Source organism: Macrotis lagotis, chromosome 3, assembly GCF_037893015.1.
Source record: "Macrotis lagotis isolate mMagLag1 chromosome 3, bilby.v1.9.chrom.fasta, whole genome shotgun sequence".
NCBI classification, from domain to species: Eukaryota; Metazoa; Chordata; class Mammalia; order Peramelemorphia; family Peramelidae; genus Macrotis; species Macrotis lagotis.
Window position 1 is genome coordinate 12,663,159 of NC_133660.1, and position 24,959 is coordinate 12,688,117.

The window sequence follows — 24,959 nt, forward strand, 5'->3', positions numbered from 1 at the left end:
ATATAACAAACACTGAGCAGCCTCCCCTCCCCCTGCCCCAATTAAAGAAGAGGCTCCAGGGTCATTGGTGGAAAAAGAAGTGTGAGGGTTATTACCAAATGAAGACATTGAGGCTTGACTCCTGCTTGAATATGGGATTGGCTGAGGCATGTTGAGATGGTGGTGAGCCTGGGTCACTGTCTGTTGAGGACGTTTCGTTTACGTTTAACTGGATATTAAGTTGGAAATGTCTGTGAGTTGAAGATTTGAGACCGGAGTCCAAGAGAATGATGTAGAATGGACAAATAGATCTGAAAATGATCTGCTTAGAGATGATAATGGAATCCATAGGAGCCAGAATAAGATTCCTACCTAAGTGAAATAGTGTGAGATGAGTGGAAGCCCAGCACAGAGTCTTGGGGACCCTAGACCTAGCAAAGATGACTTAGATGAACTTCCATAGTGGAGACTCAGATGGGATGTCTGATATGAGGAATACCTGGTGATGAGCTTCAAGGAGAAGAGTGATCAACACTGTCAAAGGCTGCTGAGACTGCAAGATGATAGAGAAATGGGGGAAATTGGATTTGGTGTTTTGGAGACCGCATTGGAATTCTGAGTGAGAATGGTTTCAGTTTCATGATGAGATCAGAAGCCAGACTGTAGAGTTGAGAGAGATAAGCCAAGAGAGGTGCCGTGATCGAGGATGAAGAAATAAACTACTAAATTTCTACTATGGAGAGATGTTCCTTTAACCCTCTGAGCCCCATAGTTATTTGGGGTCTTTGAAGGAAGTCTGTTAGACTTGGACTAGGAATCATCCTCATGCCTTGATTGTTTAAGAGAGGAATGAATAATTGGGGGTAGGATAAAGGAAGTTAGGGAGAATTGTCTCACATAAGCTGGATGCTCCAGTAGACATTTACATAAATAAAAATAAGGCTGTTGGGCATGGGGTGTGACCTGTACTCGACCCTCACTCTCAATTGAACTAGTCAAAGGATGGAGGAATTCACACACACAAAACCGCTTAAGTAGAGAAATATATTTTAGTCAACATGGAAATAGGAGGGAAAGAGCAGAAGTAAGTTGAGGAATTATAGGGGAAAGTAGAACAAGGGTCCTAAGCAAAAGAAACTGTAAAAATGTAGAAAAATGCTGTTAACTTTTTTTTTGAAACCAAAAAGAATGGGCATCTGGTGGTTGTTACCATCAACTGAGAGACATTTAACAGATTATAGTATGTACATTTGATAGAATTCTATTGTGCTACCAAAATGATAAAGGGGGGGTGGCTTTTAAAAAAAAATCTGGCAAGAATTGTAGGTCTTCTTACTCTATTTTCCCCTAGGTCAGGAAGCTTGGAATATTAGTTGTGATTTTCCTAAGTTTTCCTTTTCAGATTTCTAGATACATCACCTGGGTAGTTATGTCACTGCCTTGTCATCCTAATGATGACTGTTTCTTTTTTCCCCACAGTCAGACAAAGTTGGAAAAGCATTTAAGTACTTGGATGCCGCCCTCTCCTTTATTGAATGTGGGATCGCTTTAGAGTCGGAGAGTCCAACGTCCAAGTCCGTTTACGCCATGTTTTCAGATACCGTAGATTTCATTAAGTAAGTTCAGCGACTTTAGCACATCCTTTGTTTCCTCTGCCTCACATTGACTTTAGTGTTCTTCAGTTTTGTATGAGAAAGTTCCTTTCAGATCAAGAATCTCTTTCATGATTCCTGCTCAAGGAAGGGACATATCAGCCCTAGGCAAGAGGTGACGGAGAGTCACCCTGCTTTGTGGTGGCATCCTTCCTTTTCCCAGGAGTCCAGCCTGGCTTGCTGTTGCTCTGGTCCTCTCTGAGGCCTGGTGGGACATTCTCTAACATCCCCTCAGGAGGCCCTCTTTATAGAGAAATGCTTCCATTGTCAGCTTTCTGAAAGGCTCAAACCAGTAATTTTTCAATCAACCCACATATTAAGTACTAAGAGTATGGAGACCTTTTTTTTAAAATACAAATAAAGATCATAGACTTCCCTATTATAGTAGCCATAATATTGTTACATTTCAAAATAAACTATTCCTGCCAACCAAAAAAAATGAATTTCATAATACTTTATGAAATACATTGTATAATACTTTAAAGTGAGATTTTTATTTCTCAAAGTAGTCTCTAGGCATTTACTTTTGAAACACAATACATCTGTACCTTATTAGAACAGTATTGAGCTTTGTATATTTACAGGTAAATACATCATGTCATCATCATGCCCAGCCTTGGGGTATCCCCAGTATATGGGGCATCCAGACCCATAGTGACCTGACTTCCAATCCCTAGGCTCCCATGTTTCCTTAGGGATCCCTACTCTAGGATTGATCTCCAGCGGGATGCAGAACCTGGAAACTGTTCTCAGGTTCCTTATCCGGCACCCACCTTGCAGCATTGTTGTGATGATCAAATGGAATGTTCTTTGTTTCTTAGCCTAGCATCTGAAACATTGTAGATTTATTCTTTATTATTTCATCATTAATATTATTATAATTGGCTTATTCTCTCTTTCTTCCCCCCCCCCCCCTTTCTTCTCAGAGTCCCAAATTGAGAGATTGGCTTTGACTGGAACAAAAACTGGATCAGACACCATTGATCATTATTTTTGTTGCTTTTCCCTCAATGTTGGCACCAGGAAAATCCATTATGATAAGATTTGTATTAAATTTTCCTCACTGAGTGGGTCTGTTTTTCTGCTTCTTTACAGATTCATTCTGTCATTGAACTCCTTTTCAGATTCCCCAACATCTACACAGGAGAAAATTTTCATTGTTTTATGGTGTGTACTTTTTTCATTCCATATGTTGCTTAGGATTCATTTTTGCATCATTTGAAGGCCTGTTATACTTTGATTTTTTTAATTGAGTGGTAAAGAAAATTTTTCTAAAATTTAAGTACTTTTTAATATTTTTATTTTTATAAAGTATCAGGGTAATAAATTAACCCTTAAATGCTTAAACTTTAAAATGCATTAGAGTCTAAGTTCATAAACTGATGGCCAAATGGTTTATTATTTTGCTTTTAATATTATGTATTTGATTTAATGAGTATTTCTTTTATAGTAACATAAATCTCATTAGATTACCCATTTAAGTATTTCCTATTAATTTTCCAAAAAATTACTTTTTTTTGGTGATCTACCTAGCAGACACAATCCATTCACATGAATTTTCTTCCCTACAATGTTCGCTCTATAGAGTATATAATATTTTTTCTAGAGAAAATATTCTATAGAGTATTTTCTTTACCAAAAGAATTTACACACATGACGTAATTTTTATTGTTCTGTATGTGATCATGTATCTTGAGTTTGCATTCTGTGGCTTTGATCTGTTTTTAAATTGCATTAGTCAGCTCATCTCTGTTCTCTTTTTATATGTAGCATGCGTTGTCAATCCATTCTTTACATGGCCATGTTTCGTTGTAAGAAAGACACTGCAATAAAGTATTCTCGGACCCTTAATGAGCATTTTAAGGTACTTTGCAACTTCCCTTCATCTTCCTCTTTTGGACATTTCCCTCTGTACTTAGGACTCTAAATTTTATAGAGTTTGGCAATCACAGACTTCCCTTATTTATTACAGAATTCATCCAGAGTGGCACAGGCAGCTTCTTCAAGTGTCTCAAGGTAATTACAAAGTCCACTGAAATCTCTAAAGTTGCTCTTTAAGATTTACTACATAGTCTCACATTTTATGTACATACACATAAGCACCTAGTCTTTTTTTAATTAAAAAATTATTAGATTCTGTTTATATTTAGCTTTTCTTTGAATCTAAGTCTTATTATATTAAATCATATGTTCTTATAAGATTATCAGGAAGAATACAGTATGAAATTTTAGAGTTGGAGGGAATTAGATGGTAGATAATAGGTATGAGTTATATAGAGATCTGTTAGGTTATATATAGGGTACTAGGTAAAGATTTTATAGATATAGATATATAGATATATAGTAGATATATATTAGGCAAAGATTTTATATATATATATCTATATAGATATATAGCTATATATTGTAGATATACATATATCTATGTCTGTATGTATTTAAATGTGTATGCATGGTGTGTATGGTTAATTGCTTACCTTTTTTATTTTTGATGAGGACACTCCCAGGATCCCTAGTTGCTCTTTAGGCCTGAGCTATAACAGCTCCCTTCTCCAATTCCCGACTCCACCTTTACCTTTTTCTTTTTAAATACTTTCACCTTTTTTAACAATTACTTTCCCTGATTCCACTAGTTTGTTCCAAGATGAAACTACTGACCTGACCAAGAACAGAATTTTCCTTTATTTAAGTCCTTAGAAATACTGAACTTAATTTGTCAAAACTCAAATGGTTTCCTGTTGTTGTTTACTTTGTTAGGGCCTGCTCATTTGACAGCTTTGGTACTTGGAAGTGAGCAGAAACGTTTGATTTCAGATTTATACATTTATACCTTAAGTGCAGCCTGTCCTACATTACACCACGAATCATGAAGGAACTGCTTGGCTCTGTGCGTCTTTGCCAATTCTACTGGGGGTGGGTGGGGTGGGGTGTCATCCCTAATTGCTAGTAAAATGGATGAATTGCTTAAAAGCATCTGAAAGAAATTACTTAAAAGTAAATATTCTTTTAAAATTGTTAAACTTGGGTTCCTTTTTTCTTTCCTTTTCATGGCTTCCCCCCTTTAGTTCTAACTTCTTTCACAAGATGCCTAATGTGGAATATATGTTAACTCCAGTATCCGTGGGCAGCTCGACCAGATTGTTCCTTCCTGGGGATGGTGCTGGGAAAATATGGAGCTTGACAGCTCTTACAGGGATGAGGGTTGCATGGAATTGAGAAATAAACAATATTTTAAAAAATAAATAAAAGTATTATTCTTGAGTGTCTTGTGGTGGAGAGATGCCCAGGTTCTTGGAGGTGCCACCAGCCACCAGGGAGGCTGCTTCATACCTTCCAGACATCTCTGCAGCCTGCCCAGCCAAGACCTCCCCCTTGTCAGACTGGCTGTTCCCCTTATGTGTGTGTGTTGCAGATTTTGCTTTAAACCTCAGGGCCCCTGAGTCTCAAGCCAGGGACTGAGACCCTTGGACAGTGAGTCCTTTAGTTTGATCAGGGAACTCAAATCCAGATCCACAGCCACTCTGTGCCTCCGCCTCAGGTGGGGGGCCATGGCCACCTGCCCCACTGGGCCCGCTGCTGCCCAGAGACCCCTACCTCCAGGACCAGTGTCCATGGTGGCACACCCCGGCTTCCTTGTATCCCCTGCCCTGGGAGCATGCTGCTTTGTAGGGACGGGAACAGTCTTTGTTGTTGTTTTGGTGGGAAGGGACTTTGGGTTTGGTTTTTTGTCTTTTTCCCTTAGAATGAGGATAGCTTTTATTTAATTTTTTAATAAAAGAAAATATAACACAGAGCCTGCTCTAATGCTTTCCACTCATTCTTCTGGCCCCAGGTGGGTTTTGCCAAGGCTTCACCCTGGTCGTCCCAAGGTGTAGCTCTCATGCTCTCTCTCCTTTCTGCCAGAAATATAAACACCCCATCCCTTCTCCCCCAGCATTGGCTCGACTGTGAGCACTCCCATGGTGATCCAGAACATGACCTCGGCCTACGTCACCATCACCTCCAACATCCTGAATGCATATGACCTCTGGGAACAGGCTGATGTACTAACGAGGAGGAACACAGGTGAGAGGGAAGCAGGGATGGAGCCGGAGACAGACAGGGATGGAGCCGGAGACAGACAGGGATGGAGCCGGAGACAGACAGGGATGGAGCCGGAGACAGACAGGGATGGAGCCGGAGACAGACAGGGGTGGAGCCGGAGACAGACAGGGGTGGAGCCGGAGACAGACAGGGGTGGAGCCGGAGACAGACAGGGGTGGAGCCGGAGACAGACAGGGGTGGAGCCGGAGACAGACAGGGGTGGAGCCGGAGACAGACAGGGGTGGAGCCGGAGACAGACAGGGGTGGAGCCGGAGACAGACAGGGATGGAGCCGGAGACAGACAGGGGTGGAGCCGGAGACAGACAGGGGTGGAGCCGGAGACAGACAGGGGTGGAGCCGGAGACAGACAGGGGTGGAGCCGGAGACAGACAGGGATGGAGATGACTGTGTGTGATTTGTTGCTTCCCAGGTTTGAGGAGGGGCCGTGGCCTTCCTCTTCCTCTATTCATCCTCTTCTTTGGAGAGATTTCATTTTTTCTTTTGCAAGGCAAATGGGGTTAAGTGGCTTGCCCTAGGCCACACAGCTAGGTAATTATTAAGTGTCTGAGACCGGATTTGAACCCGGGTCCTCCTGACTCCAGGGCCAGTGCTCTATGGACTGTGCCACCTAGCCACCCCCCCCTTCTTTGGGCCATGAGGGGGTCCTGGCTGAGGCTGGCACTCCCACCAGTCTGGGCTGAGGATGGCGCAGGGTGTCACCAGGTGGCGGTGGCATCCATCTCCATCTTCAGAGGCCATTTCTGACCCCCTGACCTCCTCGCCTCCTCTCCTTTTGCATGTTTCCTTTGTCTTTTGCAGAATTCTTTGCTGAGCTCAGTGCGAGAGTCTGCGCTCTGGCCTTGACCAGCAGCCTGATGGAGCTGGTCCTCTATACCAGGCAAGCCTTACAGCAGCTGCAGCAGGTGGCAAAGACTCTGTAATGCAGCCGAAGCAGCCCGATGCCTTATTGCACTTTGGAAGCCTCAGAAAGACTGGCTCTCAGCTTCTTCAACCCCACCTTGAGAACAGGGTGAACTGCCCAGAGTACGATGGCAGGGACTCTGGCCTCCCGCCTGGACCTTCACCCTGTGCTCATGTCCTCGGGGCAGGGCTGCCTGCATCTGCACATGAAGAGGTGGAAGGCTGCAGAGCTGGGTATTTTCTTTCCTAAAGGACAGAAGTGCAATGTGTAGCCTTAAGCTGCTTGCGTGTCAATGGTCTGTAAACATTTCTCTGGCTTTATAACAAGCAAGACATAAATGATATATTGAAAATGTGGGTGAGAAGAAGCAGTTCCAGATCCATCTCATCTCAGAATCTTCCACATCCCATTCCTTCTAGTAACACAAAGAATTTTTTTAAGTAGTGATTTTTGTTATATTGTTTGGGATTTTATTTTTGAATTGTATTTATTTTTTTCATTGTGATGAGGAGAGGAGGGTATTTGTTCCAACTGCCATACACTGAGACCCCAGTTATGAAGGATTCTAGGGTTTCGCCTTGTCTACCCTGTGAACTAAGTTGGTGAGGGGCGGGGTTCAAGGCGTTTGCCACTTTGGGGTCTCTGTTGGTGGCAGCCGGGGCGCCTACTGGAGACCGTTGGGGTGATGGCAGGACCATGGCACAGCTCCATCGCTCATCCGAGGAACTGGGCTCTGTATTTCCAGCCTTGGTGAACAGGAAGACAACCTTTATTTCTGCCAAATTTGGTAGATTATGGGTTTGCTATTATTTTCAACTAGAGCTAAAATAGGAGGGATTAAATTGTAAGATGCCCAGAAACTTAACTCTTGTTAAAGAAAAATGAAACGTTTTTAGAAATATAGTGGTGTCATTTTGTTTTGGTCACAGGTAATTTAATTTTATTTTGTTTGCAAGATTAGATCATATTGAGCTTTTCTTTGTAGAGGAAATTAATTTCAAGTCACTCAGAGGCAAATATTTTTCTATTTCTTCCCAAAAGGATTTAAAAGCATTTAAAAATGATGAATCTAATTTTTAACAAAATTTCCACCATATCTTGGATCAACCAACATAATCAACAGAGATTCCATTATTATAAATTCCCAACCCTAATAATGCACATTTGTCCACTTTTAAAACCTTCCTATAGAAGGACATGGGCCAAGGCCTCCTTATGCAATTTTCCTTGTTCAGTTTCTCACAGAAACATTTCCCCTCCTCTCCTTGCCCCTGGCTCATCCCATGTGTCTTACATGAATATTTGAAATTTACTACTTGATTTATTTAGAGTTTAATGAGCTCAAAATTTGCCAACAGATAGTAAAAGCTTCCTGGCTGTATCAATTGCAGATGTTATAAACAAGAAAGGGCAAATTTCTGTACATATCTCTTGAAACTATTCTCTTCTTTTCTTGGGTTAAAGTTCATAGAAGAAAATATCCAGCAGAATGACTACAACAGCCAGTCAACAGCGTCAGGAAAAATGAATTCTCAGTTCTGAGACAAAGCCCTGATTCTTTTTAAAATGCAGTCCCACACGATTGCTAAATGAGCAATAACCATGGTAGGTTGGGGTATATTCCCCATTGGGGGGGGGTCAAGTGAGGGTCTTGTCGACTGGAGGGGATTATCTGGCACCCTAGGTAGCAGAGCAGAAAATTCAACTTCAGGTGTGGAGTTCTGATCTTTGCACAATGGTTCTTGGGGTATGTGTGTGTGTGGGTGTGGGTGTGTGTTGTCGGTGCACGTGAGTGCGTGTGAGCTCTTTGGGAGCCAAAGCCCATTGTAGACTTCTTCACGGGTGGTGAAAGAGCTGGTGGGCATCTTTTGGTGGCCTTGCACTTTTTCGGGGGTGGGGGGTGTTTTATGTTGAAAATTCAATTGTTGTTTGGAAGGCTGATGCATTTGCGTAGTCCATGTGCACTGTTGTGAGCATTGTATGATGTTCTCGTTCCATCACACGGTGCACCTGTGAGAGAAATACTTGTGGATCCTTTTGTATGTATTATGAAATATAGTGGCTGCTGAATCACAAAGTCTTTTGCTGTTACAGTTGTATATAGGAATTTAAAGGATGTTTTAAAAATCAGATGCACTTTTTTCATTGCATGTTTCTAATCCCGAAGGCAAAATTTATACATAAGCAGACATTTAAAAGCCTAGTTTATAAAAGGAAACCTTTCAAATCTGTGAAATTCTCATACACGTACAAAAGCAAGCCAGACACATTTGGTGGTGAGATAGACTTTAAGTTTTCTAAGAGAAAAAGAAAAAAAACTATAAAATCTTTTCATACTTGGTACTATAGTTTTGCTGGAATGTCTTTATTTTTTGTAGGAAGAGGAGGAATGTTTTACTTAGAAAAGGAACCTTCAATTTTTCTGCCCTTCTGGAGATAATTTAAAATGTGAATGAGTTTGATATTTTAACCTAAGAACCTGTTTAGCAGAGAATCTTTCTATAAAATAGACATATACACCCAGTTCTACTGAAAAGATGATTGTGTGAGTGAGTGTTTAACAAAAGGAACTGAGCATTCAGACACACTTTGGCAGTCATTCAGTTGTATGACTGATCATTCAATCTGTAAAATGTCTGATGTTTAGGAGTAGAGGGACTTGAATTTTACTGATTTTTGGAATCCCCAGTGTATAATCACTTTTTTTTCTCATAGACATGGGAATACTATTTTAACACTATCTATCCAGGTCCTCTAGGGCAAAAATGTCAAACTCACAGCTTGAACCTGATTAAAATGTAATTGAGAAGTTTACCAAAAATAAATAAAACTGTAGTTCAACATAGATGATGTTAATTTGTGACTTTGTTAGGTCAATAGGTGACCAGCAGGGATGTTTCTCTTTGAGTATGATACACAGCTCTAGAGAATTTAGCAATTGTATATGTTTCCTATTCACCAATACGGGTGTAGTATTATGATTAACTGTAAACTTTTCTAAAGAATGAATCAGATCATTTCCCCCACTAAAGAGTGAAGAAAGCTTATATCTTTGACCACCGTGAAGGCTATGTATCAGGAAAAAGTGGGTCCAATGAAATTGGCCTGATTTTTATAATGAAGGGTTTTTCCGATAAGGGTTTCCTTTTGGTTTTGTCTTTTTTCTTTTTCTGAGAATTTTCCCCACTCAGTGAATATATTTATTGAGCCTTTATTGACCAAAATTAATTTTAAAATAGTATATTATTTATTTAGACTTTGCTTTGGACATCTCCCTCCATAAGCCTCATCTTTCTATAGCTCTAAGGGATAATGAATATGATGAGTTGAACTCTAATAATAAAGCTTAATGTTATAGTTTTACTTTTCCCACCTTGTCTTCCAATATACACTTTCCTCCTCTTCACTGTTCTTGTTCCAGACACTACATGGAGCCATTGGCAAAGATTGCCTTATTTTCTATTGTATGTCCATTAGCTACTTCTACTAAAGATGAGCAATATTTCGAACCTTTTAAGAATAGGTGTTCCTTTTTTCAATCATTAATTTCCCAGTGAGAAAATTATCTAAAAAGAGAATTATGGTATAATTTAGATTGTGGTTCTAGAAAGGAAGGCTCTCTGTCAGTGGAAATATTTCTTCCGATAAATTTTTTCCCTATTCTTTAACATACTACCTCCTTTTACTCCTTCCATTATTGTAAATAAGTGGAAGTAGAGGATTCCCCTTGCTCCCAGTTGTTTTTTATTTGTTTTGGAGGGGTGAGGTGGGTGGAATGGAGTTGGGAGTTTTAATGGTTCATCTGCGAAAGCTTCACATATTTTTGGTCACCAAACCACAAATACATAAGCCCACTGTGTATTTTTCTCTTTGGTCTGTTTATCAATTAATTTTGTACACTGGCAATATCTTTAGTTCCTCTTTATAACTAAAAGACAGACACTGCCTATCGCTTTTCTAAAAATGTATTCTTGCAATATTGGTGGTTTCTCTTGGTCTCCACAGGGAATTCTACCCCATCATGAGCTTTCAACAGGTTATGTTCTTAACAGTTATTTTGAGTAATGTCTTTATAAAAGGGGACTGAAAAAATGAAGAGCATGGTTTGGGTCCCTTTGTGAGTATGGGAAGTAAGACTGCAAACAACTAATAATTAAGCCACATTTATTAGATTCAGGTTAGATTCAGGCCTTTTATTATGAGGCTAGATGGTGGTTGACCTAAAGATATGAACTTTATTTTGCTTAAAAGTTGTCTTTTAAGTGATGAACACAGGCAGTATTAACTTTGCCAATTGTCCAGGCCATCAAGATGTATTGATAAAAACAAAAAATTAATGCACATCCCCCCCCTCAAATTATGTATTTTCTATCCATATTTTTATCTTTTTTTTTTTTTTAGAATTTGTGAATGTGATCATGTTTTGGATATTTTGAAACAAGTTGACTATTTATTATCATTATATCCTGTATTATTTTTGCGCCTTTTTTGGGTAACTAGCAATAAATCAAATCTTGGTATTATCATCTGCAGAGATTTATTTTTAAATGAATAAATTTCCATTTAATGAATGTGGGGAATCACTGGTTTTGAAATAATATAAATTTCATTTAATCTTTACTTTCAAATAAAGTGTCAGTAACATATTCAGCAGTAGTGATTTTGTATGTAGATTTTCTATTTATGTAGTAATTTCAAGGGGAAGATGTGCAAAAAAAAACTATAAACAGAAATAAATGTACTTTATTTTCTCTAGTGATGAGACTGCTTTCTAGAACTTCTCTGTTCATACAAGTTAGCTGCCATATATTGTCCTGCCAAGGACATACCAGAACTAATTGTGAGGAAATTTACATTGTTCTTTTATGGAAGAAAAAGTTTGTGGGAGATTAATTCCAAAGATGGCATGCCATAGATCTTTTGTTCATAATTTCAGTTTTCAAAATTTTTTAATTTACTTGTTATTTTTAAATTCCTTTCTTTTTACAAGAGGATTGTTATAAAATAAAATATTTAGAAAAAATACTGGATTTTGGTCTTGGAATTTTTATTTCTTTATCTGATGACCCTTTCATGTATACTATATTATTATCTTTTCAGGGTCTTATTGCAATGGTTCCTCATGATATGGAGACTGAATGGGTCCTTAGAGCTTGTTCTCTAAGTGAGTTAGTTTTGCCAAACTCAAGTGACTTTTCAGGTATGATCCAGAAATTGACTATTCTTTGTTATTTGAGGACCAGTTCAGAGTGGTATTTCATTCAAACTTTTGTTTGAACATTGGAAGTTTGGGGGCAGGTAGGTAGTAGGGTTGAAGGGGAGAATAAAGTGTTTATATGTCAAAGCAACTCTAAAATATTTGTCTTTGAAGTATGCTATAAAACTGAGACGTTGAAGACTGTGGACTTAATTGCAAGTGTGGACTGATAAATTCACTGAAATATTTTGTCCAGGGCTAAATATCAAAGATGTATAGGAGCATTCCATAAACTTAACATCAAATAAATTTGGAGAAAATGTGTAACAACTTGGAAGAATACTCCAGATCACTAATAAAAGAGTAATGCATATCAAAATCACTTTCACCTCACACTCAGCCAATAGGCAAAGCTAACAAAAAAATTGTCATAGTCTGTGTCTGAGGGCTTGCAGAAAGATGGAAATACTAATGTAATGATGATGGAACTGTGAATTTAGTCCAAGGGATGAAAATTAACTTGGAAATTCCATCACTAGACAACTGCCCCATGTCATTAACAAAAAAAAAAAGAAAAGCCTCATAGAACCCAAAATATTGGCAGCAGTCATTCACCGATTTTTTTTTCAAGACACGAGGAACCAACCAAAGTTCAAGTCCATGAATTCTCACCTCCTCACCCAATCACATTCCTAGAGGCCAGGCTTGGCTAGCTGACCCTACCCATGGATTCCCACTCCAGTGTCCTGTCCTCCCTCTTGCTAAGTGTTTCTAAGTTTCCAAGTTTGAAACTACAGGACTTTGCACCATATTTTTTTGTAGTTCAGAAGGGGAAAGGGGCAGGATGACTTGGACTGGAGCAGAAGCCCATCCCCCGACTGTCCCTCACTAGCACCCCAGAGAGCCAGACTCTAAATGACAGATGTTATCGCAGGCTAGACACCTGGGGGGGCAGGAGCAAGGGCCATGCTAAGCTAGAAGAGTTGATCCTCCAGGGGTGGCTAGGTGGTGCAGTGGATACAGTAGTAGACCTGGAGTCAGGAGTACCTGGGTTCAAATACGGCTTCAGACACTTAATAATTGCCTGGTTGTGTGGCCTTGGGCAAGCCACTTAATCCCACTGCCTTGCAAAAAAAAAAAAGTTGATCATCCAGTCAGGGCCCTCTGTCCCTTCTGTGAAGACTGGCCTGCTGTCGGAAGAGCTGAGGTGCTTTGAGATCCCATCCCAAGGAAAACCATCAGAATGGGGCAGAAAGTGTGGAACAGGGAGAACCCAAATATGTAATTCTAGAAGTTTGAATGGATTTCCTGTATAATTGCTAGATTTTTTTTTTGTTTTCCAAAGATTTTGAGTTTTACCATTCTCCCCTAATCTTGCTTTCCCCCCCCATAGAAGGCAATTTGTCAGTCTTTACATTGTTTCCATGGTATACATTAATCCACATTTAATGTGATGAGAGAAATCATATCCTTAAGGAAGAAACATACAGTATAAGAGATAACAAAATTATATAACAGGTTTTTTTTTCTTAATTGAAGGTAACAGTCTTTGGTCTTTGTTCAAACTCCTCAATTCTTTTTCTGGATACAGATGGTATTCTCCATCACAGATACCCCAAAATTGTCCCTGATGGTTGCCCTGATGGGATGAGCGAGTCCATTAAGGTTGATTGTCACCCCCATGTTGCTGATAGGATGTAAGTGTTTTTCTGGTTCTGTTCATCTCTCTCAGCATCAGTTCATGCAAATCCCTCCAGGCTTCCTTGAATTCCCATCCCTCCTGGTTTCTAATAGAACAATAGTGTTCCATGACATACATATTACCACAGTTTGTTAAGCTGTTCCCCAACTGAAGTACATTCACTTAATTTCCAATTCTTTGCCGCCACAGAGCTGCTGCGAATATTTTTGTACAAGTGATGTTTTTACCCCTTTTTATAATCTCTTCAGGGTATAGACCCAGTAGTGGTATTGCTGGATCAAAGGGTATGCACATTTTTATTGCCCTTTGGGTGTGATTCCAAACTGCTCTTCAGAAAGGTTGGATGAGTTCACTGCTCCACCAACAATGTAATAATGTCCCAGATTTCCCACAACCCTTCCAACAATGATCATTGTCCTTTCTGGTCATATTGGCCGGTCTGAGAGGTGTGAGGTGGTACCTCTGAGAAGCTTTAATTTGCATTTCTCTATTAAGTAATGATCTAGAGCAATTTTTCATATGACTATGGATTGCTTTGATTTCTTCATCTGTAAATTGCCTTTGCATATCCTTTGACCACTTGTCAATTAGGGAATGGCTTGTCTTTTTTAAAGAAATTTGATTCACAGGAGTACCTGGGTTCAAATCTGGTCTCAAACACTTAATAATTACCTAGCTTGTGTGGCCTTGGGCAAGCCACTTAACCCCATTTGCCTTGCAAAAAAACTTAAAAAAAAAAATTTGACTCAATTGTCTGTATTTTAGAAATGAGTCCTTTATCAGAAATAATACTAGTTGTAAAAATTGTTTCCCAATGTACTACATTTCTTTTGATCTTGGTTACAGTGGTTTTGTCTGTGCAAAAGCCTTTTAATTTAATGTAATCAAAATTATTTAGTTTGTTTCTAATGATATTCTCCATCTCTTCCTTGGTCATAAACTTAGATTTGACAGGTAAACTATTAATTGATCTAGTTTAGCTGATGACTTTGTGAGGAAGAAAGACAACTGTACCAAAAAAAAACCCAAATTAGAAGAAAATGTGAAATATCTCATTGGAAAAACAACGGACCTTGAAAACAGATTCAGAAGAGATACTTTTAAAAATTATCCGGCTACCTGAAAGTCACAACCAGGAAAAGCCCAGACTTCATTTTTCAAGAAATAATACATGGGGTAGCTAGCTAGGTGGATAAAGCATGAGCCCTGGAGTTGGAAGTACCTGAGTTCAAATCTGGCCCCAGATGCTTAGCACTTAGCTGTGTGGTCTTGGGCAAGCCACTTAACCCCATTGCCTTGCAAAAACCTAAATAATTAATAACAATAATAATAACAGCAAAGTTGTCCTGAGATCCTAGAAGCAGAGAGTAAAATAGAAATTGTGGGAATTCACTGCTCACCTCCTGAAAGAGATCCCAAAAGAAAAACATACAGGAATATTAATAGTCAACCTCCAAAACTCCCAAGTCAAAGAGAAAATACTAAAAGCTGCCAGAAAGAAGCAATTCAGTTACTGACTATAGTCAGGCTTACACATAATCTGGCAGCATCTACCTTAAGGACTCATAGGGCTTGGAATGTGGTATTTTGCAAGGCAAAAGAAATTGGTTTACAACTGAGAAAACCGAATATTCTCTTTCAGTGGAAAAGATGGACTTTCAATGAAACAGAGGACTTTCAGACTTTCCTATTGAGACAACCAGGGTTGAACAGAAAGTTTGATCTCCAAGTAAAAAGATGGAGTCAATGGGTGATAAATACTGGAAGGAGAAAGGGGAAGAAGGGGCTCAAATATTTCACATAAGAGTCAAGAAAAAGTTTTTTCAATGGAGTGGAAAGGAGGAAGGCAAGGGGGAATGAGTGAGACTTCATTCTCATCAGAAATGGCTCAGAGAGGAAATAACAGACACAAGGAGTGTATAGGAGGGTATAGAAATCTATCTTACCCTAGCTAAAAATGAGAAGAAAGGGATGGATAAGGGCAAATGGGGGGGGGTAAGTGGGGGAGTAGGTGATAGAAAAGAGGGAAGATCATGGGAGAGCATACTCAGATACAGGACATTTCTGAACAGGGACAGGATGAAAGAGAAGGAATAGAATAAATGAGAGTGGGGAGGAATAGAGTGGAGGGAAATACAGCTAGTAATAGCAACTGTGGGAGAAATAGTGAAGCAACTTCTCTGGTGGACTTACGATAAAGAAGGCAACACACCCCAAAGACAGCCATTGGAATCTGAACACAGACTGAAAAACATTTTTTCTCATTATTCTTGAGGTTCCTCATCCTTTTGGGGGGAGGGGAGATTTATGTTTATTCTCACAACATAATATGAAAAATAAGATTACTTTAAAAATTAAAAGTTAAAAAAATTTATTTGCTTCAGTTTCTCATATACAAAATAGGGACAACAATAGCAGTCACCTTCCAAGATTGTTGTAAGAATGAAATAAAGTAATATTTGTAAAGTGCTTTGAAACCTTAAAATTCTCTATACATGTTCTCTTTTTGTAGTTTCATCTGTAGTACCTAACAACAAAAGTGGTCATTTTGTTTTGCTAAATTGATTTGTTTGGTACTATTATCTTAAATTGTTTTTATGGAAAAAAATTCATAGGGTCCTCTTAAGTGTCAGGTCATTTTCCTTTGTTTCATAGTATTCATAGTTATTCAGGACATTCGTGTTGCCTTCTATAATTATAATTGATTATGTTCAAGGTCTTTTGAGTTTTCTCCTTCCTGAATTCTTTGGTACTTTCAATCTCCCTCCAGCCTCTTCCCTTGCTTGCTTCCCCCAACCACAATTCCCTTATCCTCTCCCTTGCCTGCCCCCCTCCTTATCATTCACTTTTTCCTCCTCCCTCAATGGGCCATTTAGTCTCTGCCCCAAGTGCTTGGGCTGCCAGAACTGGGTGCTGTGCTCTTTCTCTCAGCTCCCCAAATGCAAAGCCCATTCTCTTCCTTTTGTTCCTGAGTTCTTTGATTTGGCATCAACTTTCCTCTGCACTGGGAGGTAAAGTTCTGCAACCCCACGGATTCTTGGTTGTAGCCCCAAGTAGTCTTTTGCTGCTTAGCCATGGCCAAGTTGGTTGTGAAGGCCAAGAAAGCTTCAATAGCTTGGGGCAGGGAGAGTGGTCATTGAGAGGCTCTCTTATTGCTTACCTGACTTGATCTGCAAGTCTAAATCACTGATATATGATACACACACACACCCTTAATATATTTATATACACACATCTACAACTCCACACGGAAATTATATGTATATATTTCTGTCAAAGTGTTGGAGAACTAGGTTTCCCCTAAGCATTACTTTGATAGCATTCTCACACATTTGGTATGCTTTTTTCATTGTAGAACTCTGATATCTATTGTTTCTGTGATTTGTTCTCTGAGCCACTGATTGTTTAGGATTAAGTTTTTATTTAAATTTGATGCTTTCCTTCAAAGGATTTTTATTGTGGAAATCACTGATATATGATACACACACACCCTTAATAAATATATTTATATACACACATCTACAACTCCACACGGAAATTATATGTATATATTTCTGTCAAAGTGTTGGAGAACTAGGTTTCCCCTAAGCATTACTTTGATAGCATTCTCACACATTTGGTATGCTTTTTTCATTGTAGAACTCTGATATCTATTGTTTCTGTGATTTGTTCTCTGAGCCACTGATTGTTTAGGATTAAGTTTTTATTTAAATTTGATGCTTTCCTTCAAAGGATTTTTATTGTGGTCAGTAAATAAATTCAGTTTTTTAGCTGTGAAGGTAAAACTTAGAATCCTGTGATAAGCTTGGAGGGAAATGCAAATGATAAGTTTCATTTGCTAAGTGAATTGTTCCTTCTCCTGGCACTATGTACTTTAGCAACCTGAAATGAAAATTCAGTACTTTAGCATTCAGAAATTAAGTGTCTTCAGAGAAATAAAATGCATAGTTTAACCTTGGGGGTTTTTTCATTTACCATAGTTATGACCATTTCATCTTTCTAATATGCTCCCTATCAAAGATACAGTCGTCTGGCTTCGAAGGCCCTTCATATCCCAGCGTTATGACTTAAATCTTTATTTGAATTTTATTTATTTTTTTAGGTTTTTGCAAGGCAATGGGGTTAAGTGGCTTGCCCAAGACCACACAGCTAGGTAATAAGTGTTTGAAGCCACATGTGAACTCAGGTCCTCCTGACTCCATGGCCAGTGCTCTATCCACTGATCCACCTAGCCTCCCATTACTACTTAATCTTAATCCCCATTTGTATGCGCTGCAATCCAGTAAAACTTGTCATTCCCACAAGATACTCCATCTCCCAAGTATTTTTTTAAAACATGAAATGGAAAGGGCTGTCTCCTATTTCTGCTTCATGAATTTGCGTGTCATCCTTGCACAGGGGCTGTGCTAATCTTCTGTGTATTGTTCCAATTTTAGTAAATGTGCTGCCAAATCGAGCACTGCCTCCTATTTCTGGACTCTTCACACCTCTGCTTCCTAAACTTCCTTCAAATCTCTGCTATAACCCCACCTTCAAGAAGTCCCCAAGATGCTTTCTTTTGCCCCCAATTTATTTTCTATATTTATCCCAGTTGTCTACATGTTATAGACACGTAGACCTCAACAGTAGGGACTTTGCGTCTTATTTTGCATCTTCATTGTTTAGCAGGATCCCAGTTGCACAGTAGATTCTTAAACGTTTTTGGGGGAATGAACACCATTGCTGCACCCTTTGGGAAAACATCTGATTTCCTGGAAAACTAAGGAGTCGACAAAAAAGGCCAACCTCCTCTCCTCTCCCTCCAATTTAAAGACCAGGATAAAAAAGGGACATCTGAGTTGAGAAAAGGTACTCCCTTTACCCTTTAACATTCTCCTTTTAATATGGTCAAAGATGAGGAAGGCAGGATTTAATTGGACCAATTAATATATATTCCTGCCCTGAGTTTGGAAAATTCCTTCCTGACTCACTCTAGGAACTGACTTGGGCTTTGCTAAGCAGAATAAGAACTTCAGCCTGGGACACTGTTTTCTTGGAACGTGACCAAATACTATAAATAAGGCTTTAGGACCAAGGACACATAACAGTCTAAATTAATATTCCTCAGACAAGAGGTTTAGTGTGTTTCCACACTTCCCCCTCCAAGCTTTTAGTTACTTCATAAGGTCAACTTTTTTTAAGATTAAAAAGGTAAGGTAAAATTTTCATACAGCAAAAAAGCTAAAAGTTATTCCTTTCTATTTTGAGAGATCACCTTAACTTCTCTAAAATTTTAATCAGATCCTTAACTTCTTTGCTTCTCTTTTTGGTAGTTCTGTCTAGGTTTCAAAAGGGGCTAATTATGGTCATTGGTTTGTTAGGACATCAAAATGAAGTGAAGGGGGCCACAAACTATGCAGTGACATCATTGTGAAAGCTAGATAAAGTGATGGCAACAAGAAATGGGAATCAAGGTTACAGTGCATGTCCAGTTTTTCTTGTGTAACTGGAAGGTTCTCAGAGCCTGACACTTGCCCATACCTGTCCTCCCATCCTCTGTAACTACTTAACTCCCTCCAGATGCTGAAGGTCTACTCTGGGTTGGATGCAGACCTACTAAAGATATCCTGGAGGTCCCTCCCCTTGTCAGGGACCATGGCCTAACTACCATGGCTCCTTCAAGCCATTCTGGCATCTTGACTTTGCCTACCAGACCCCAGGGCTTACTGGGCTTTTCCTTCTGCCTCCTTTATACTTCGTCTCACCCAAGTAGAAGCTGGGCTCTTTTGAGTGTTAGGAACTGCCTGGACTTTGTAATTTGTATCTCCAGAATGTAGCTTAAGTGTTTAACATTTAAATGCTTTTCCATTCTTTAACAAATGACTGCATTAGTGAATTGTGAAAACTTTCCTGACTTAATCACTTAAACCTGGAGCATTTTAATGGGGGGGGGGGGGGATATTTATAGGAAGATTCTGTCTCAAGAGGAGTCAGGATGAGATTACTAGCTAGACCATTACAATGAGCAAATGAAGGGATGGGGCACAGGCAGTAAATCTCAAAGAGTTGTCTCAAAGAACAGTGTCCTTGTGACTCAGGAAAACTCTACTTTTGACTCCCATTTGTTTCAAAGAGGAGACTGGGGAGTTAAAAGTAATTGAAGCAACTGACTTGGTTTCACTTAAGTTTGAAGCATACATCACAAGAAAACATTTTTTTATTAAGATTTGCATTGTCCAGCCATATTTTTAAAATATATTTTCATTAATAAATTTCAACTTAGAAATTTCCAAAGGATTGTATCTAAATTGCCACATATGGTGGATTTAAAATTAAAGGACCATCATCAAGAATGGATTTGAACAATTAACAATGATATACAAAAATTTTAAAAAAGTTGCATACTGCTCAGCCAGAATTTGAGTGAATTCTATAGGTCAGGCACTATAATAGGTATCACTCAAGTTCTGAAATCAAGCCAAGGGTTCTAGGTAGAGGGGAGAACATCTGAACCATTAGCCACAGAGATGACGTTTGAATTCTATATGACTTTGAGCAAGTCTCAATTTTCTCATTTGCAAAATGACAGGATTCTAGCTCAAGAGATGCCCTCTAAAGTCCTTTCTAGTTCTAAATCTAGAGTTCCAAGATTTCCGATGATGTGGCTTACTCTTTGCGTAACTAAGTAAAACCATCCCCCAGAAGCCGGGGAGGAGGAGCATGGGGCTACAGCTGCTGTAACAGAGATGCCAATGCAGTGACCACACCAATGAGACCTGAAACGATGGCACAGGGATCCAACACTGGCGATATGGATTTTCCCATTTGCTAGCTGAGTACATAATCTGCCACTAGAGGGCATTGGTTTCCAGAACAAAACACTATCAAGAGAAATTTAAAATTCACCAAGCTGCCCAGTTAAGGGGACAAAAAATGAGGCATAGGAAAAAAAGTGCAGTGGCGGGTGTGGGAAGTCTATAACTAAGCAATAATTCAGTTGGGTTAGAACCTGATTGTTTTGGACCCGAGCCCATTAGAAAACTTCCAGAACACAGACCAGGGATGAGGTTTTTCAAAAATTCTCATTTTGTCAGAACAGAAATCAATTCTGAAGTTGACTTTCCAAGAAGTTCTGGAGCCACGGGCTCCCTCCTGTTGTGGAAGTTACTCGTGGCTAATGTGCATGGGTGTGTGGGGCATTCTCAGTGCTCCCCAGGGTAGGGGAGCATGGGGTTGACAAACCCATGACTGAATTTTGTTGCTTTCACTGACAAAACAGAGGACATAGAAAGAACATGCATAGCCCAGAAAGATCCTGTTCTCAAGAAGTGGATAATTTGATCAAGTGAAGAAAGACTGTGATACAATGGAGTAAGATCAAAGAAAGCTTGGCAAAGTACTCCAAGAAATCTGAAAGGGGGTGGGGGGGAGAAGTGAGGGTCTGCACAGGGAAGGCAGGTTTTTCTAATGGGAATGACATCTAGGTTTGATTTAAAGGAAAGGAGGGACCTGAACAGTAATAATAATAATAACCATAATAATAATAGTTTGTTCTTCATTCTTAAAGAAGTCCATAACATCAGCATGGGGGGGGGGGGGGCATGCTAAGTCACCAGGCTCACTGTTGACAGAGGTGAAGACTCCATTCTAGGCAGGAGGGATGAGCACAGACAGAAAGGACCAGCAAGATGTATGCATTTTAGTCTGGCTGGTCACATAGAATGTGTAAGAGGAGAGAAGTCTGGAACAGATCCTTTCCAAGGGAGTCCGTTCATAATCTGTTCCCAATCCTGCCCTTCATCCTCAGAGCTGCTGCAGCCTTTCCCAGACTGTAAGCTCTTCTCCCTTCTCTATCTTGACATCTTAGAAAACTAGTCCAGTTCTATAATGTCTTCTTTTGAGTCCCTTACCCCTTTTATAAGAGGGTCAAAACCATCTGAGATGAAAATAATTAGATTTTCCAACAAAGTCATCATAATCATTGTATACCTCATCTCTGAGTATACATCTTAAATGATACTTCCAGCCTTTCCAATTTCAAGACCTTGCTTCATATATGTATCATACTGAATATATACATTTAAAGGAAAGTGGATTTTTTCCATTTTTTTCATTGTAACTGGGTGTTTTTGATCATTTTTTCAGGTTACTCTTCTGATTCCATTCATAATATTGAGTGTATTCACATCTTTATTCTCTTCAAATATTCACAAGCATTTTATATCAAAAAACAATGGAGGTTTTAGTTGGTTATGCAAAAAAAAGTTGAATAGAAAAGACCATAAATTCTAGATGACTAGTAGTTAAAAATTAGAAAAGTTAAAACTCTTGACAATGGCTCAACTCTGCTCCATACACACAACAAAGACAGCAAAAACTTCAAAGAAAAGAACCATTTAAAATCAAGGTTTAATAAGAAATCCACACAAAAAAGTGTTATAACAGCACTGTATGCTTAAAAAAAAAAAGTACCAGACAACTATCTGAAGTGACAAAATGTTTTTGTTTCTGCCTCTAATGTTGAATAACAGAATGTCTACAACCCACTCTGATATGCAAGGTAGCCTGTAGACTGCTGGCAGTGTATGAAGACCAGCCTATCCATGGGATGTCAAGGCTTGCCTGAGTATCTTTTGAGTACTGTTACCTGATTACAGGTTAACAGACTTGCGTACATCTAGCTTTCTTCTTCCATGGGATCTGGGATTTCTGATACTCTTTTCAAAACTTGCCTCACTAAAAAGTGTTGAGAGTCATTTCTCCATGGGCAAAGCACAACTAGGAATTCCTTGATTCTATGAGTTTTGGGAGAAATAGCCTTCATCTTATGCCATTGAAAATGGTGCTCTTTGGTGTTCTATTGCAATGATCTGTTGAAGCTTCTTGCTTTAAGCAGAATGAGGAAAGCTCAAAACATTCCTCCTAACATGCAGGGAAGCCTCTATGCTTAAGTAAAAGTGGGGTCTCTACCCTCAGTTGTTTGGTATCTAACTTTACTAACCAGTATATAGAAAATAGAATCTTTAATAAATATCTGTGAACAAATAAATACACATTATTCAATGGCTAAGCCATTTTAAAATGTAGGTTATTTTCATTACAAGGTATCAAGTCAGTAGGCACAGCAATATCTGGGCTCATGCTCTAGGAAAGTTTTTTTTATCCTAGAGCTTAGGAGAATGAAACATAACTGGCAAGAAAAGAGTTAAACTCTTTACATTTATTAACACTTGTCTTGCACTGTTTTTTTATGACAGACTGAACTCAATAGCAAACTAGAGCCAGGGAGGAAAGTTTGTTTAAAAAGTATTTCATTGGAGGTGGTTAGATGGCACGGTGGCTAGAGCACTGGCCCTGGAGTCAGATGGACCTGAGTTCAAATCCTACCTCAGACACTTAAAAATTACCTAGCTGTGGGGTCTTGGACAAGCCACTTAACCCCATTGCCTTGCAAAGGAAAAAAAAAACCCAAAAAACTAAAAAAAAAAAAAGTATTTCATTTCCTAACATAGAAGATTTTTGCATGATTGCACCTGTATAATCTGTATCAAACTGTCTGCCTTCTCAAATGGGGTGGGTGGGAAAGGAAAGAATTTTGAACTCAAGATGTTTAAAAAATGTGAAAAATTGTTTTTACATGAATTTAGGGGAAATATGTTTTTTAAAGTATTTCAATTCCAGGGAGTGGCTAGGTGGCGCAGTGGATAGAGCACCAGCCTTGAAGTCAGGAGTACCTGGGTTCAAATCTGGCCTTAGACACTTAATAATGACCTACCTGTGTGGCCTTGGGCAAGCCACTTAACCCCACTGCCTTGCAAAAACCTAAGGGGAAAAAAAAGGTATTTCATTTCCTTAAGAACTAAAGCCAGATGTTATACTTAGGAAAGGGACAGGTCAGGCATGTCAGATGGAGGTGGCTCAGTAGTGCAGTAGAGAGAATACCGGCCCTGGAGTCAGGAGGACCCGAGTTCAAATCTGCCCCTAGACACTTATTACCTAGCTGGGTGTCACATAACCCTATTTCCTTGCCAAAAAAAAAGCCCCTCAGAGGTACAATAAAAAATGGTTTTCTTGATTCTGTCTTTGGACACCATCTAATCTAGATTCCTGGCTCAAGATCTTAAGATTTCCAACTGGATGAAGTATCATATAGGACAATTCTTCTAACAATGAATAAGCCTCCTTTTTATTTACTATAAAATAAATCCATTTAAACAAATTCTAAAATCAGAAGTATGCATCTTTAGCTTAGTATGACTGAGCTTTACTAGCTTTGTACAATGTTGCTACAGGCAATCTTTAAATGCAGCTTTAGTGTACTCAGAATAGTGCAATCATGTTTTGCTTTTGTAAACATCCAGTTTTAAATCATCCAGTTAAAAAAAAACGGGAATAAACCTTTTTAGTATAAAGTGGAAGTATCTTTCATTAAGACATAATCAATACTAAAAGTAACTCAATTTCATCCTTACTCACAGATTGAAAATTCAATAGGATAATTGTCTAACTTTGAAAAGAGAAATGACTGTAAATTACTCTGATGTAACTTTGAAAATTATTCAGATTTTAAAAAAAGATTTCAGGTATTTTGGCACTTTTCCAAAATCATCTTTCTTCTGGAAACTTTGAAGTTGGAACAAGACTCCAATATTGCTTAAAATTTTGTCAAAATGTAGTGTCGGCATTCACCTTGGTGCAGGTGATTCCTCTTGGTGCCCATCTGAAGATAGGCTTCTTCAAGAGCATCATCCAGTGAATATTTAACTAAGAAATCAGCTGCAGTTCTAGCATGTTCCAAGATGATCACACTGAAGCTCTAGACAGAGGTGTGGGGCTGGCTCTAGGCTACATACAGTCAACCACATTACTGGATCCTTGGCCCACGTCTCGGATCTGAGTACTTAGACAGGCACACACAGCCACCCCGGCTCCAGCCCGACAGTGAGACACAGATCCAACAAGCTCCCACCTGGAATACGAAAAAGAAATGGCATCTTACACAAGCCCTGTTCGTCCCACTCTAAAGGAAGAATGACTTGATTATAGAAATCCTCAGATTCAGAGGATGTCATTCTATATCTTCATTTCACAGATTAAAAAACAAAGATGAATTTCCAAACATCACATAAAACATCTCCAAATACAGAGTTCTTTCCATCACACCATTTTAAAAAAAGCCTTTTCAAGGGGTTGTTTTTCATCCATAGTAAATTCTGATGGCAAGCAAGTTATAATTTATATTCTTTTTTATGCCTCAGTATTATGTAAACACTTAATAGGCATTCAAAAATACTTGTTGAATTAACTGGAAGTAGTAAAAAATGAAAATGATGAATATGTAAGAAGATTAAAGCAGAAAATAAAAATCCTAGTGAAAAATGAAACTATGAATGAGTAGGAGGAAGCAGAAAATAAAAGTCCTTAAAATTCAGTTGAGAAAAAAAT

At 38.9% G+C, this 24,959-nt stretch overlaps 2 protein-coding genes and 1 non-coding gene across 14 annotated transcripts in view; 1 reads left to right on the top strand and 2 right to left on the bottom strand.

Annotated features, from left to right (window-relative positions):
* The window catches only part of AFF1 (ALF transcription elongation factor 1), a 166,075-nt gene extending 150,546 nt beyond the window's left edge, over positions 1 to 15,529 (top strand). Inside the window, 6 exon segments of the mRNA XM_074228110.1 lie at positions 1,459 to 1,595; positions 2,727 to 2,798; positions 3,402 to 3,495; positions 3,604 to 3,647; positions 5,566 to 5,696; positions 6,534 to 15,529. Coding sequence (XP_074084211.1) covers positions 1,459 to 1,595; positions 2,727 to 2,798; positions 3,402 to 3,495; positions 3,604 to 3,647; positions 5,566 to 5,696; positions 6,534 to 6,655 — 600 coding nt within the window. The 3' untranslated portion in view covers positions 6,656 to 15,529.
* KLHL8 (kelch like family member 8) overlaps positions 13,243 to 24,959 on the bottom strand; it is a 51,536-nt gene continuing 39,819 nt past the window's right edge. For 11 of the 12 annotated variants that reach the window (XM_074228114.1, XM_074228112.1, XM_074228111.1 and 8 more), the window contains one exon: positions 13,246 to 24,483. In XM_074228114.1, the coding sequence (XP_074084215.1) occupies positions 24,360 to 24,483 (124 nt within the window). In that variant the 3' untranslated portion in view covers positions 13,246 to 24,359. Of the gene's footprint in view, positions 24,484 to 24,959 lie in introns of all 12 variants that reach the window. The other variant, XM_074228122.1, reaches the window with a different exon arrangement.
* On the bottom strand, positions 17,889 to 17,995 carry LOC141519708 (U6 spliceosomal RNA). The gene has a single exon (XR_012477369.1). It is a non-coding gene; the product is annotated as a U6 spliceosomal RNA (small nuclear RNA).